Here is a 16993-nt window from a genome sequence, read left to right on the forward strand (position 1 = left end):
TACAAAAAAATAGTTAAACGCATACCTCTTACATAAAATGTCTACTAATTTAATGGGATTGAGCTATATTTGATGTTTGTTTCAAGAGAGCATTACACACGTAGTATTTTCTAATTTAACTCTCTTTAACTCGCATGAGTAATTCATAAAAATTCCTAACAATTTTAAACATTGCAAATCGAATCGTTGGGTAGGCATAACCTTAAAACCAGTGCGGCTTCTTAACGATTTTACAAACATCAATGTAAAGTGTATGCAATTTTTTTAATTTGCCTACTTTCTGTTTCGTTTAATTACAAATAAATGTCAACTGCTAAAGCAATCAAATACACATTAAAAAAAAAAAACTTTTTTTCAAACACTTGAATCCTCGTACAAAACACGGTTTATAGTACTCGTAAATCCTGAATGCATCTGTCGGTTTTTTGCTCCTATAGGTTAGTCGCACACTACTTCGTAGAAAATACAGCTTTGCTTTTGATTTTACTTAAATATAAAAATTTTGTTTTGTGTAATTTTGTTGTTCAATCCATGATAAAAATATAGTAAGGTAGAACCGCTGAGAGGCACTTTTAAAATTCTTGACGTTTCCAAACAATTTAATTTTTAAATTTACTCACAAACTCACACACACAATTTCATTTTCAATCTCAAGCAACAACAATTTCGAACAATTTAAATTTTTTATTTTCACTTTTATATGATTTTAAAATGTTGGCAAACTTCAAAAAGAAATCATGGCCGCCAAATTGAGAGAACGGTTATACCTTGCTTTGTTTTTATCATGGTTCAATCTATATATAATTTGAAGAAAATATGCTTCGTGTTACTTCGAATTACTTTTAGCGTTGTTTTATATTTAATTTTCGTTTAATTTTATTATATACGCTTTTGCCGAAATGTATGTGTTTTTTTGTGGTAATTTCTCAAGTATAAGTAAATAAATACAACATTTTAAATAACAATCACGAGTCAGTCAATTTTAATGCGTTTTTGATTCCTTTATATTTGTTTTGTTTTTATTTTTGGCGTACTATCAGAATATCTACCACCGAGAATGTTCTTCGTCTCCAGAAATATGCAACAACCCTCTTTCATTTCAATTTTTTTTTTGATAGTATGTAGTAGCCAAAAACTAAGACTGCACTTGCTTCGCGACACTGTAGCGGTTCTACGATTTTTTTTTTTTTTTTGGTAAGGTAAAGCGCACTGAAACTGCAGCTGAGCGAAACTTCGCCTCAAAATCTTTATTTTATTTATGCAGTAACCTTCAAAAACGGTTGATTTCAGTGAGCCTTATGTGGTGATCATTTCTTTAATTTGTAATTGTGTTGCCGTATTCTTCTCAAATCTAATTTTTGCTTAGATTATTTTGCAATTTATTTCAATATTCACTCGGCATATGAAATGGAATTTCCTCACCTAGCGACATTTTGCTTAACTGGCACTACGCAACCCAACTTTTTTGACTTTTTTGCTTAGTTGGTCAACTTTGCCGTGTAGTGTAACGTCGCACAGTGGGGCAAAAAGGGTTGCTGTGGACAAATTAATTTTGAGAGCCCAAATATGAACCGATTTCAAGTTTATTTTTATGTTTAATAAAAGATAATTAAATTTCGCGTCAATCTATCCGTGCCGCTTTTTTTTAAAAAAAGCTCAGGTTTTTTTTTTTTATTTATGTTCAGAAATGAACGAAAAAAATTTTACGTTTGAATGCTACTTTTGTGGAAAATACTTGAAATTAATTTCAAATGTCTGCAATTATTTAAAAAAATTATTCATACCACCAACAACGAAAATGAGATTATTCATAATCCTTTTTCCATAGAATAGATTTTATTAAAAAAATGTATTTCATTTGTTATTTATACTAATATATATTTTGAAAGCCGTTTTTTGGTTTTTTTTCTGTTCGAAAAACTCGAGAACAGCTGTACCGATATTTTTGAAATTTTGGGCATCGTCTCAGACTATCCAAGGTGTATGTGCATATCGTCGTTTAAAGTACAAAACCGCATATCGTGGTTCTGCAAAACCTCGTAACTGCCAAAAGCGATATTTGCTCGACGGAAGCTCCTGGTATCAAAGAGATAATGAACCGTTTTGAACTAATCAAGTTTTCTCTCTTCTATAAAATTTTGGCAAACTCACATACGAAGTTTTGCATTTTGTTGATACGCGGTTTTGTACTTTAAACGACGATATGTACATTAGACTGCATCACTCCCCATACAAAAAAAAATTTCGGTACCGTTTTTCGACTGGAGTTATAAAATCTATTTTATTTTAAGACCTGCACCAAAATATTTCGGAAAAATATTAAGATTTACGTGAGCTGGACCGATTTGAAAATTCCTCCAAAATTTAGTGTTTTACGAATAAAATTTTTTTAAGATAAAAAAAATGGCCTCAGATGACAAAACAGTTTATTCCTAAAAAATTTTCATAAAATAAAAAAAAAAAACGAAATCATAACAATGAGATTTTTCATGCTACTTTTTTTAAGACAAACTTGAATAACTGGGCCAAAACTTTACCGATTTAGGATTATGAGGTATCATTGGAAAGGCATTTTCTCACTCTTTTTATTTCTTTGCCTTTTTTTCATTCAAAGTATGAAAGAGAAAGGTAAGATAAACGAGCGTCATTCAAAGTTGAATTAATATGTGTTGGTAATTGAAAAGGCAAAATTGGGACGAGAATGAATGAATTTGCAAAGAAATAAAAAGGGTGAGAAAATACCTTTCAAATGGTACCTCATAAGTTTAAATCGGTATAGTTTTGGCACAAGTTATTCAAGTATTTCTTAAAGCAACCTTAAAAAATTAAAAAAACAGCCTCAAAAATCGCATTAGATACCGTTGAATTTTTTTTAAATATTTTATGTAGAAGTTTTTAGCAATAACCAATTAAAAAAGAACACCTAAACAGCTCCTTGGAGACTTCGTTGTAGAATTTCAAATGAAAAGTCCTGCCGTAAAAGCTCTTAACAATGAACGTGAAAAAAGGACGACAGGCTTAGTATAAAAATTCAGTAAAAAGTAGGCGTGTGCAGCAAATTATCAAACTCGACATAAACAAATAACACAAAAGGCGTTGTTAAATACACCATAAAACACACATTGGAACATACCTTGACGAAAACTGGCACTTTTATTTAACACATTATTTAAATATTTGTATACATATACATTAATATACATACATACATACATACATAACTGAAAAAATAATAATTTAAAAACATGAATGACGTATATAAATGTAATTAAAACATATAATGGCAAATGGTTTTCTTTAAATTTAAATTGTTATATAAAATGTAAGTGAAATATCATTAAAGAAAATTCTTAGAAATCTAAAAAAAAAACATTAAAAAACTTCAAACGAAATCGCTTTGTTTTATAACCAGCTACTACAACAAACAACAGAAAAATAACAGGGCAGAAAAAAACAAAAGCTGTGCGTTAAAATACATATATGGAATAACAAAGAGATGCTATAAAAATGTTTCCATTATAATTTAGAAATTATTTAATAAAATTAAATATTACTTAGCTGAGGTGATGCATATGCATATGCAGTGGTAAACACATACATACATGCAAATGTACTACATACAGCTGAATCCAATAAACGAAGAAAACCCGTGCAAAAAACGAAAAATGCAAACATTACCTTAAATATACTATAATAAATGGAAAATTACAATATATCTGTGCTGAGTTTTTATTCATTTAAAATTCGAGTTAATTGCGAAATATGTGGAAAAAATGGCAAAAAACTTGCAATTTTCGCAATTTAGTCGAAATTTTGTAGGTGGCTCTGGTTAAATGCACAGCTTTTCCTGTAAAACCTGCAAATCTTGGAGTACGGGAACAGGCTAGCTGGATAGAACTTGAATGCTGTTTCACAGCAATCGGTCGCCGATTACCGGTTTGTGGCAAACATTGTCATTTGATTTTGGGTATCATTTTTGTTTTGCACCGTAAAAAGTTTCATTCAGCACCATTAGTTTTATACCTAAACGGACAATTTTATTCCTAGCCGATATTACCTATTACTTTGATACCCTGTTACTCAACTATAGCTATCCCATCGATAGTAATATCGATTATTCGATACATGCATTAATTTCAAATACATAGTCTGGCATCTCACCTCGCGTCAGCTGATTTTTGTTGATAACGCCATAGTATGCCAAATCGTGTATTTCATTACGAGAAAATAAACGCATTTCGGAATCCAAATTATCCGTACCGATTTGTTCAACTCGGAATCAAAAATGTTTTAAAACTATACCACGTTTTAATAAAATCAGTTAAAACACAAATCCAGTGGAAGAAGTATCTCTGTAGCTTTACACCTTCGCTACGCGAGTCACGTGTCCAACAGCCGATATACAGCGGAACAGGTTGGTATGGAGTTTCTTTGTTTGATCTATTAGCAACAAGAGTGGCTAGCTACGCAATCAATCACTCAACTTAGGAAAATAATTGTGTGTTTTATGCACGCATGCATGCATGTACGTACACGTTGTGTTTGTTGCATTAATTCATATGTACATATACCAAAACCTATACTGTATGTGCAATTATCACGTATTATTTTTCTTTTGTTGTTGCAAAATCGTCATTTTTGCAGCCATCGACATTTAAAAGTGCCGGTTTTTGTTGGAGGCCTAGTTTATAGTGACTCAAGAGTAAGGAATGTGTGGAGATAATTGACATCAAACGCTAACATCAAACAGGTAAAATAATTCGAAGACTATTTTGTTTAATGTTTTATAAAAAAACCTTTTTTATTAGATACTTGTTAAAGAAGTTCAATCAAGATGTCTCCAATACCAGTACTAGAATCCTGTATACCATTACCAATTGAGGAGCGCACACTGGTTGAAGTAACACAGAAGGCGAAAGATTGGGCAATTATGCATGGTGCTGCTATGCGCTCCAAAGCCAACTTCAGTCCTGATTCGCTTAATGTAATATTAAATTCACCGTGATATATGTTACTCTACATATGTACACATGATAAAAACATTACAAGGTAAAATCATTGAGAGGCAGTCTGACGTTTGCCAACAATATAATTTTAAAATTCGAGCTCAGGCTCACACACACATTCTCATTTTTAATCTCAAACAACAACAATTGTGAACAATTTCATTTTTTTATTTTCAATTTTATATAATTTTTAAATGTTTGCAAACGTCAGAAAAAAATCATGGCCGACGAATTGAGAGAATGGTTTTACCTTCTAATGTTTTTATCATGTATGTACATATGTATGTACCACAGATATATATACATACATACATATGCACATATGCCCATGCGTATCTATGTTGCGTGTTAATTAAAATTAGTATTTTGTGAAATTCTTACCGTATAACACACAGCATTTACTCTTTTATAAACATACAAAGATTTAATTTCTGCATTTATGTAGATAAACTAATTATGCATACATATGTCTGTATGTAGATAAGCTCCTAATGTATTTGTTTTGAGTATATTAACAGCGCGTAGATTTTAGCGCTTTCAGTCTGTTTGACTTTCACATTGTTTATAGCTACTATTTGTTTATACACAGTAACGGTCATGTCAATAACACCCCATTTCAAAGTGATACTGTTTGCCACTCATGTTTTTTATTTACTTTTAAAAATTTTTAACTGAAATACAATTTATTCTCTAACAAAACTCATGCATACAAACCCAAGTTTAAAACTTTATAGAAAACTAAAAAAAGTTTTAACAAATTTTAGTCCAAATCTCGGAACAAGCGCAGAATAGCGGCTTCTCACCCGGGAAAGAGTGGGAGGTGCCAATTTCCAAATATTAAAAGGCCTATATTTCGTAAAATTACATTAAAAATTAAAATTACGATTTTTACAACATTAACATCGTTATACAGATAATTTTCGTTTTCGTCTATACATATACATACCTATTAAATATTTACTGTCAATATTCACAATTATTTGTATACATTTTTTTTTTTATTAATTATTTATGAAAATATAGTTCATTCTATAACATAAAACATATAAATTAAAGTTTCACACTTTATATAAAGTTCTCAAAAATTCAAAAAATTTACATCAAAATTTTTATTCAGAATTTCTAGAAATTTTTCGATTATGCAGTTTTGGAGCCCGTTCAATTTTAGTAAAACAAAGTGCAAGCTTCAAGTCGGTAGAAATTACCGTTGATTTTTTAGAATCTTTTTTTTTTGTGTAAGATGTTGCGCGTTTTCTTCCTATCTATCTACTTTTAAATTGCTTGCATTTTTTTGAACTTTGTATAAAGTGTCAAACTTTGATTTTTATTGATGTTTGTTATAGAATGAACTATATCTTGATAAATAATTAATGAAAAAAAATTCTATGAAAATAATTGTGAATATTATATTAAAACAAGGTGTAAACTTACATACATTTGACACTGACTGTATATAAAGAAAGAATAATTAGAAAATTAACTTTGTTTAAACAAACAATGAAAACAATTTATAGTGACGTTGTGCTTCCAAAAAATGTTGCCCTTCTTCCAAATTTTCACTATATATTAAAATATGGCTTTATATGCATTAAAAAAAAAATCGCTGCAGGCGAAAATTTGGAATAAAAAATCGCGCACACAGGAAATTCCAAATAAATTTGTAAAATATTTTATTAGTTTTTTATAAAGTTTTAAACTAGGATTTATATGGGTTTTGTTAGAGAATGAAGTGTATTTTAATTGAAAATAAGAATTAAACAAACAAACAATAAAACGAATTCTTAAAAATAAATAAAAAACATTAGTCACTTGGAAATGGGGGTGCTATTGATTTACCGATTGTGTATGCACATACATACAAACATATATATATAAATATATATACATATCGCACGTTTAATAATATAGAGATGTAACTGAAAATTTACGTTTTTGGAGATTTGATTATCCAATTAATAAGTTTGATAAGTAGAATATGTGGAGTCTAACAGATAACCAAATTTTCCAAATATGGCGAAGATATGTGTCTTTCCATCTGTCTTTTTGTATACCAACTGTATGAATTGATAACACTTTAATTGAATTTTGAAATACTTCGTTATATTATTAAACGTGCGATATACGTATTTTTTATTGTAATCCGTGATTGCTAAGTTGATTAATCGTTTTTGAATACCAGTTCGCTCCGTTCATTTTGGTGCCTTCGTCCTTCCCACGCAAAGAGTTCGAAAAGGCTAAACATTTGCAAACCATTATTAACCAATTGATGCATAATGTGGCCCACGATGAAGAATTTCTTACCACAACTCTGGCGGAAACTATCAAAGTGGATGACTTTACAGCTAATCTCTTTAATGTATACAAAAAAGTGCTCGCCAATGGCTTTGGACAGGTATGTTAAATTTTTAATTTAAAGAACCAATTTCCTAACTAACCATTTTCATTATATTATTTTCATAAATATTAAATATACGCACATAAATAAACTGACTACTTACCTCAAAGCATTTCGCAAGTACTTAATACATACATACATACATACATACGTCTGCATTTGTAAAAAATACTGCCCTAACCTACCAGTGGTTTTCTGAAAAGTTTTTAGGATGGTGAATTTATTTTTATTAAAAAATATACTTATCGTTATTTCGTTGTAGAGTGATTCATATTCAGCCTTGTCATGAGTTTAATTTTCCCCGAACCGGTTCACCTTTCACTTTTGGTTTCCATGTATTTACTATGGGCGGAGTACAAATTTTCGGGTGAATTTCTTTTCTGGCGAACATAAGGACAAGGCAGAATATTTTCCAGATACTTAGTGAAATTGAACTGAAAACTATAAAAAAAAAAACAAAAAAACGCATCAAAAACACTTAAAAAAATTTGAAAGATTAGTTCTTAAGCAGCCGCTGTGAAGGAGAACCCGGCCAAGCACTTAAGCACTACAAATAGAAAGAGTTGGTTTGCATTCAACTCGCTGCACGCTTGTAGATTGGTGGATGAATATAATTGCGTCGGTGATGTGCAATAGGGTGGCCCTTAAAATATAACTTTTTAAATTTTGGATAGTTTTTCTTCAGCTGCTCTTTAATACGGTTTAGATCTATGAAAAATCAGCTCTGTAAAGTTTGGTCTCAATTGGCAAAGGAAGCCATACTCCTCGACCATCAACAAAAAAAAAGAAAAAAAATGCAAACAAGTTGATTAAAATTGTATATATTAACTGCAACTGACAAAAATAGTGATTCGTGTTTCTGACAGTAAGTGTATTAAAAATAATTGTTTCCGCTGATTCTGAATAGAATTTCCTTGAGTCTTCATTACAATTTTCGGTGAATTTGGAACATACTTACATATATTCACCTTAATAGTGTTGCCAGGACTTAAAAAATAAAAAAGCTATATCGGCCAAATAAAAAAACCTAAAACAAGCTAAGTGACCCAAAAAAAGGTTAAAAAAGGCCAGCCTTTTCAAAACATTTCATTAACTTTTATGTACAAAGAGGTGGTACAAATGTGCCACCGGGCAACAAAAATGTAAATATATCGACAACCAAAGTACTTACGACTATGCAATTTCACGAAAGCCTTGTGCAAAGATTTTTGAATGCCATACCGTTTAATAAAACCATTTTAATTCATTTTTAGGATCTGAAAAATAGTAGTCCTTAAAGACAAAGTAGTGGTACATTTGTACCACCAAATATCTTCATACATTACAATATGATTGCAATCGTGAATGTTTCAATTTGCGCGCGCATAGTGAAGAGCAAACCGTATACACGCCGCTACAACAACAACAACAACAACGAAGTCGAGTTCTATTTGACAAACTGTTTAAGTCGACACGGATGCTTCAAACCATACCTTCACCGATTCAAACACGAACCGGGAGGGGGAAAAGGGTTGAATCGCCCCGGGCCGGGCTTTTTAAGGGGCCTGAAATGTCAGAACCATAACTTGTTATTATTTTCTTACAATGTAATTGCTCCTTCGTTATAGGCTTTTATTATAAATATATTCCTATCCTGCTGATTGTTTCTGACTCTATACATATATATTAATGCATTTTATGTATAGGGGCCCGTGATTTTTCAGTCCGGGGCCCGAGTTTTCGCTCGACGGCCCTGTATATGCGACTACTACGGAGGAGATGCAATAGAAGGCGTCTTTTTTGAGTGTATGCGATTTGACAGTACCAGATGCAAACTTCGCAACATATTTGGCGAGAGTTTCACGCCTAAGTCAATCTGCAGGCTATGCTACAAAGCAGCGAAAAATGGTGGGTAGCATGTAACGCAATAGCAGAGGCGATGCAGGGGCTAAAAGTCTACGGCATAACAGCGGCGACTAATTTCCTTTCTCCCTCACGGTGTAGTGCTTGACGTCATTCCCGTGCGGTGCGGAGTTCTAGGAAATAACATGCTTTTCCTGGTTTTATAGGGAAAACAGAACGGGTTCGCTGAGTAAATTTCGTTGGACGAAGCGATGCCGCCGGGTGATATTCGCGTAAAATTTCGTCAAGTAAAACAACCGGAACAATAATTTAGTGCTACTACAAATATTGAAAATAAGAAAAGGCTAGAAAAAGGCCACGAAGCTAAATCCTAAATTTCGAAGCTAAACGACAAAGAAAAAAAGGTAGTTCTAGCCTCAAAAAGGCTAAACTGGCAACACTGCACCTTACAGAAAGCATTGCATTGAAAGAATTGCTGAGTTACTCTCTCAAAAGTCTTATTGTTGTTGTTGTTGTAACAGCATACAAATTCCCAAAGAGTTTCTGTCGAGTGTTGCTGGAGTGACAGTCCTTAGCTAGATATAAACCTGGGTCGTTCCGTTTACGTAGACCCAAAAGTCTACGGCGGTCTTTTGGGTACGTATTAAAAGTCTTCTTAGGTACGGATTTTCTAGTAAGGGAACGATCTCCTCTAAATTCTGACTAAATCCTGTAAATCTGACTTGTAAAAGAAAAATTTAAATATTTTATTAGCTTTTAATTAGCAAGATTTTGGTAATAACTACACATGGCGTGAAAGAGTTAAGCTAAACAATTTCAATTCATCACCATAAATCTTTGTATACAAATGATACCTGTTATCAATTCATTCATTAATATAAAAACACATAACCGAGCGAAAATATTGCACATTCATCCATTTCATAAATTTGTTCGCCCTAATTTTCATCTATCATCTATATGTTCTTAGGAAAGTAAATAAAAATAACCCTTTCACAGCACATGCTCACTTGATGTTAGTTAGTCACATAACATCGCTCACTAAAATTATCTACACATTTCTTATCCTTAACATATGTACTGCTACATTCATACATACATACATACATACATAATAGAAGATAATACTCGATCAGCACTAAACAGCGACTTTTTAAAACATACAAATTTTTAAGTTTATTTCACTTTATTATCTGATGGTTTCTAATTTTTATTATTTCCTTATATGTTTTTGTATGCACCCGCACGCGAATTCGTTTTGAAAATGAATCTATTGATATGAAAACGGTCAAATTTGATAAAAAAAAATCATTCTCAAAAAATGTATGTACATAACTTAAAAATGTACCAATAAAAAAAATGTGTCACATACACGAATATAAAGCGAATTTCGTTGGGCCTATTGCGCAGTGATTTGATGTTGGAGACGAAATGTACTGAATTACTTGAGAAAGAGAAACATACCCCCTGTGCCTACTGTTGCTGGAAACAAGTTGAAATTAACACAATTGCTTCTGGTTTTGGCCATTTAGGACCAGCAAGCAAAGCCATACAAAGGTGCAGATTTAATTACTAATTACTAGTAGCAATACATATAGTGTGTAGCCAAACAAATTGTTCAGATTGCATTGCTTTAATTTTCAATAATATTTAACACTAAAAACCGGTGTTCGGACTATGAAAGGCTTATTCTCATTTATAGATTTTTTTATTTATTTTAAAGAGCTTATTTTTTTATTTTTTTTTTCAAGCTTATGTGCTATTTTAACAGTCATTAGTTAACTAATATACTACCATTTTTCATTTCACAGTATCAATTTGACCAATGGTTGACTGTAGTATACTAAAAACAGCTGTTTTTCTATTAGTTAATTGATGACTTGAAAAATGGCTCTACTTAATACTCTACTTTAAGTATGTAGAATTGTTTAAGTTCTTGTTTTGCATTTTCGCAACTTAAGTTTTCATTAGTGTATTGTAGTGTAGGTTTTGTAATGCTTTTCTCGTTATGCATGTCTACTTGCATGCATTTAAAATTATATTCCTTAATTTATTCCTAAATTAAAACAGTTTTACGTTTAAAAGAAAATCACAATATCAAGAAAGTAATCTAGAGAAACTAAAAAGATACTGGGAAATCGACTTCTGCTGCAAGCGTAAATTCGTTGGATAAAATCGAGCCCTAACCGCCAAAACTATGTAAACGAAAAAGTGTTCCTAGAGCACTTACATAATGTAAGTTACATCTTTTTGACGGTTAGTGCTCGAAATGTTTAGTAACAACTATTTGAAAGTCCAGTTGGGGTTTGCTTTTACGCCGGTAAAAAATAAATTGTCCCTTATAGTTTTTATACTCGAGTGCACTTGGCCACAAGGGTACTATAACTTTGTTCGCTTGACGACAGTTCATAACAGCATCAAAGAATCGAGATAAATTTAGGCATTCAAATCTTAAAATGCTCAGAATGAAGACAGAAGTCGATCAAGCCATGTCTGTTTGTCCGTGTACACGATAACTCGAGCAAATATTTATATATGTATCTCAACGAAATTTGGTAGGTTTTTGGCATGGTAACAATAATTACAGGTATTGTCTTACCAGAAAGGTTTACTGTAAGGAAAAAGGGATATTTTCATACACCATAAACGTGTATCCGTATTTTTTGTTTAACAAACCTTCTTACAGAGCACGATTCAATAATGAAAGGTTTTGTAAGTAAGACTCGGTCTCGCTTTGATTTTATAAAAAAAAAATATATATTTATTTGTTTTTACAACTTTTCAGTCTTGATTTTTCTAGTTCGCGCTTCTAAGAAAATCCGCAAGTATTTTGTTAAATGCAATCAACTTCATTTCACCAATTTTGAATAGTCTTCAAATTGTGAAAGCCGTCTAGCAGCAAATTAAAGTACATACATACATAGTTTCCTAATAGCCCGTTCAAGTTAGATATTTAAAGTTGCAAAAATTCGCATAAAGTTCGCATCATAAATGAAATGTGAAAAGTCCGCATCGCTCCCACATCTGTAAAAAAATTTATTCTAGGTCAAAAGTCACATAAATTGCTTTTTTGCATTTCTCAGCAAAACGATAAGGTTTATCATAAAAATAGGTTAGAAAAATTTGTAGATCAAAAAATGTTCTATAAAAACTGTTATGACACTTTTGTTCCTTAGAAAAACCATTTCTGAGATATAGCGATTCAAAAAGTTGTGTTCTCCGCAATATGTATTATTTCCACTCTACTTGTGTTAACTTGAGGCCACTGGCGGTCATACTCCACGACTTATTGTATATTGTAGTCCATTAGAAGTGATGAAAGCAGTTTTCATTAAAAGTAATGAGGGAAAACTATTAATTATTGCACTAGTTTACTATAAAACGTATCTGTGGCACTTGGATCATCACTTCCCATGTAAAATTCTCCGCTGAATCCGAGTATGTAGTCAAAACATAAGAAACTAAAAGAGTTTTTGAAATATATCCGAATTGTGGTTTTTGAGATGTAAAAAAGTCCACTCACCTAGTTGCATTTTGTTTTGGATATACATACATACATTCCTTTTTAGGAAGAAAGAATTAGTAGTTTAAGATCGACTCATTAACTTATCGAAATTTTTGCATAGTTGAAAAAAAAATAAAAAAAAAAATACCTAGTTTCGGTAAAAACATCAAGATGAAGGAACTTGATATTTTCCGGATAACACCCTATTCTTCTATGAAGATACATATGTACATATGTACAAAAAGTTTGCATAAAAAATTATGATTTCCGTATTATAGAGAACACAACTTTTACTCTTTTAATTGAACTAGTTCATTAGCTCGTTCATTAAAGTGAACTAAAATTTTCTGTGGCAACGCTTTAATAAAAATGGAAATGTAATTTTAACACATATTGCTTCTTGTTTTTCGTTGTAAGGCGTGATTTCGTGATTTTGGAGAAAGACGAATGAATGAAGACGATTGGTTTGTGTCGTTATTGCAGAGTACCATGGACATGAAAAATATTTTTTTTTATTTTACAGATTAATTCAATCTTATATGTGTACATATGTATGTATGTGTTATAAAACATACATTTTTGTTGTTCTGTAACTCAGCTTCTACTACCGAACTAGTTCAATTAGGTGAACTATAGTTCAATAAGATGAACGAACTAAGACTCAGAAGAGCTAGTTCATTGAGATGAACGAACTAGAAGTGAACTAATCTTTAAAGTGAGCTAAAAAATCCAACTCTAGTATATGTATATGTAGTTCTCTTCGTATACTATTTATTTCGATCGTTGCAATGAGCCCTTTCTGGAGAGCGCCTTGATTCGTACGACAGAATTAAAATTTGGTTTGAAAATTAGATCCCATCCAAAGATGAGTACTTCTTCGGAGATGGAGTCCTAACAATTATTTGACAGATGGACAAAACCCATAGTTACTGTAGGCGTATATTTCGATTAGTATCACTATCTAATAAAGGGTTCCTCTAACATACCGCCACACAATGGGACCGCTTCACATAAAAGTTGCTGCTCAAAAGTCTGTAACCGGTTTTTACTCCTAAAAATGCTGTAGAAAAATCCAGAAGAGAAATATCATAATTTCAATAAAATTATTCCCTTGTTCTGTGTACAAAATAATTTTTTTTTGTTAAATACGAAAATATGTATTTAGTGAAAAGCAATAAAAACAGATCATCCGCGTGGACCACAGTCTTCATTTAGTCACTTACTTCGTGTTCTTAACACCAAACAAATAAAATTGTTGTATATTGATAGTTTTAATGATGGTAACGGGCCATAAAGATTACCTGAAATAGAAACAATGAGAGATTCACTTAGAGTATGCCCAAAATTCTCTTCTTAAAGTATGTCTTTTACTTCTGGATTAAATGATTTTTTTTTTGGGTTGTAAATACATACGATAATTTTGTAATAAGAGAATCGAAAGAAAGAATTAGACGGTGAAATACATCTTTACGTTTAGTTTGCCTTAAAGTTTTGCGGCTAAAACATTCTCGATATGCCTTAAAATTTTTGTTACGCGATTCCTGTGCCTCTTCACTTAATTGCTCAATCGGTAGAAAGAAATTCAATACAATTTTGTCCACTGTTGCTGTCATTGGATGCCAGTTTCGCAGTATTAAGACATAGCGTCTTGGATTTTATGTTATCTATTTTCAATCCACTGGATATTGTTTGCAAGTTTTTCTAACCAGACTTTATTGGACTCATAAAATATGTTTTGCGTCTACCGTATACAGTATCGGTCATATCTATAGCACGCCATTTCAAAGTTATATTGTGTGCTACTTATGTTTATTTATTTATTTTTAAGAATTTTCAATTAAAATACAGTGTTTTCTCTAACAAAACCCATATAAACCCAAGTTTAAAAACTTATAGAACCCTACAAAAAAGTGCAATAAATTTTCACCTAAATTTCAAACTTTTTTATCGGTAGTGTTTGAATTTTTCTGAATACACAGTTTTATAGCCCAATCAATTTTAGTCTGATAATGTGCAAGTTTCAAGTGGCTAAAATTTACCGTTGATTGCGGTTTTCTTCCATATACAAATAAATTGAATTTATTCATTATATGGAAGCCAATGCGACAAAAAAAAATTCTAAAAAATTAACGGTAATTCGTAGCCACTTGAAATTTGCACATTATCATACTAAAATTGCAGGAGCTAAAAAACTGTGTACTCAAAAAAATTCTATCACTTCTGACAAAAAAGTTTGAAATTTAGGTGAAAATTTGTTACACTTTTTTGTAGTTTTCTACAAATTGTTGAACTTGGCTATAAATGGGGTTTGTCCGAGAATGAACTAAAATTTAATTGAAAATTCTTAAAAATAAATAAATAAACATAAGTGGCACACATTATCACTTTGAAATGGCGTGCTATAGATATGACCGATACTGTATGTTCGATTTTAAAGTAACGTAACTATTGAAATTGCTCAAAAGATTGTTGCAGCTTCTTTCTTTTCGAGGCGAGACAGCTGCTTAGGTTTGAAATATATATATTGTTCTACATGGCTTAACTTGATTTGCAATAATTTAGAAGGTCTTTTAAATAATATTTTACACAAATCCCGATTTTTAATAGATAGATGGGTGCTGTCTGGAATAAAAGCTATCAGAATTGCAATAAAGATTAATCACAGACGGTATTTACTATTCTCTTCCATTCAGTTGGAATTTTTCTAAAAAGCACCTCCACGTGGTACATATTTTTCATAAAATAACGAAAGAGTGTGTCTGACAAAAACTAATAATTCATATTAAAATATATTTTTCTCAAAAATGCGCAAAGTGCTTATGCAAATCTGTTAAGCTTACTAATATATAAAGCCTTGCGGTTATAACTAAGAAAGAACCTTGCCATGAAAAAAACTAGTTTACTACAAGTTATTCCTTATATCTCAGAAACAAATGAAATTATGTATACAGCATAGTTCGTTCTAAATTACTAACAACCCTAAACATTATAAAACACCCTTTAATAACACACCTGAACTCGCTTTCGATATCGGAAAAAAATGCTGACTGAAAAGTTAAATTTAAGCTGTTGTGGGCGGCAACTTGTAGTAGTAAGGAACCCATTGTTTATACACGAGATTTGGTACTTTGTTGTATATATTTTTTTCATAAATGCCAACTTTCGAAAAATGACTTTTGAGCATCGCCCTCTATGAAGCGGCCCCATTGTGCCTCGATGCCTTCGCAAAACCGCCCATCTATCAGTTGCAAAAGCCCCTACCTTACGGCACTCAAATTTCACAGGAGACCGATTGTACGATTTTTATGCATGAAGCTCGATGCCCGGAGTTTATTTGGGGCTATCAAATCTTATTTTTGCCACTGCGGCGATTAGACGGCTTTGCAACTGGTCTATGGGCGGCATTGCGAAGGCATCGACGATATGTGCCTTTGTGTATGTATGTTCGAAAAAAGGTTTATTTGTTAACAAAAAATGTTTTAAGATGATGTCTAAAGTCCAATACTTAACTTTAAAATTTATTAGATTTAGTTTTATCACAGCATGAGCTTTAGTTGTATGATTTCAATTATTATTTTTAATTCTTCTAATTCTTCTTTTTATTACATACATATTTGTCTTACTGCTTTTAATCCCTACCTTCCTACTGTTTAGTTTTCCTTGCTAACTATTCCTTTTTTCTCCCTTCCTATTTTATTTTCTAACCTAAACTACTATATACTTAAAATTTTTGCATTTGTTTGGCACACAGTTGGCTGGGGATTTTTTCTAAACAAGCGAGTCTTGTTCATTTGCTACTTGCGCTGCAATCTCTACTTTGACACTTCAATTGCACTTCTCACGTGTTTTTAATGCGCCAACAAAAAAGAAAAACTCAAACTATAACTATTCCTTTTTTCTCCCTTCCTATTTTATTTTCTAACCTAAACTACTATATACTTAAANTAACTATTCCTTTTTTCTCCCTTCCTATTTTATTTTCTAACCTAAACTACTATATACTTAAAATTTTTGCATTTGTTTGGCACACAGTTGGCTGGGGATTTTTTCTAAACAAGCGAGTCTTGTTCATTTGCTACTTGCGCTGCAATCTCTACTTTGACACTTCAATTGCACTTCTCACGTGTTTTTAATGCGCCAACAAAAAAGAAAAACTCAAATTGTTTAGTTAACACATAACTAACTTAAAGAAAATATATGTTTTTACCATCATACTTATTTTAGTTGCTTAATATTAATTCACTC

The 16993-nt window shown here is 31.6% G+C and overlaps 1 protein-coding gene across 2 annotated transcripts; it reads left to right on the forward strand.

Annotated features, from left to right (window-relative positions):
• Nucleotides 1–4149: 4149 nt before the first annotated feature.
• Nucleotides 4150–10936, forward strand: LOC108369417 (glutathione synthetase-like). Of its 2 annotated transcripts, none has more exons than XM_017624518.1 (5): nucleotides 4150–4414; nucleotides 4645–4750; nucleotides 4809–4984; nucleotides 7186–7398; nucleotides 10628–10936. In XM_017624518.1, exons 3-5 carry the CDS (start codon nucleotides 4835–4837, stop codon nucleotides 10817–10819), a joined length of 555 nt encoding a protein of 184 aa, XP_017480007.1. In that variant the 5' UTR covers nucleotides 4150–4414; nucleotides 4645–4750; nucleotides 4809–4834; the 3' UTR covers nucleotides 10820–10936. The 2 variants fall into 2 exon arrangements, with proteins under 2 accessions (XP_017480007.1, XP_017480008.1); XM_017624519.1 differs by lacking the exon at nucleotides 4150–4414 and adding an exon at nucleotides 4421–4525.
• The last annotated feature ends 6057 nt before the right edge of the window (nucleotides 10937–16993 follow it).

Source organism: Rhagoletis zephyria, unplaced genomic scaffold (genome assembly GCF_001687245.7).
Source record: "Rhagoletis zephyria isolate East Lansing unplaced genomic scaffold, Rhagoletis_zephyria_1.1 Rzeph_scaffold_03661, whole genome shotgun sequence".
Taxonomy (NCBI): Eukaryota; Metazoa; Arthropoda; class Insecta; order Diptera; family Tephritidae; genus Rhagoletis; species Rhagoletis zephyria.

Bases quoted from the DNA above. Each gene is read 5' to 3' on its own strand.
- LOC108369417 (XM_017624518.1), top strand. From the start codon at position 4,835: ATGTCTCCAATACCAGTACTAGAATCCTGTATACCATTACCAATTGAG. The intron at 4,985-7,185 runs GTAATATTAAAT...TTTGAATACCAG, and splicing joins TCAGTCCTGATTCGCTTAAT to TTCGCTCCGTTCATTTTGGT. The intron at 7,399-10,627 runs GTATGTTAAATT...ACGAATATAAAG, and splicing joins TCGCCAATGGCTTTGGACAG to CGAATTTCGTTGGGCCTATT.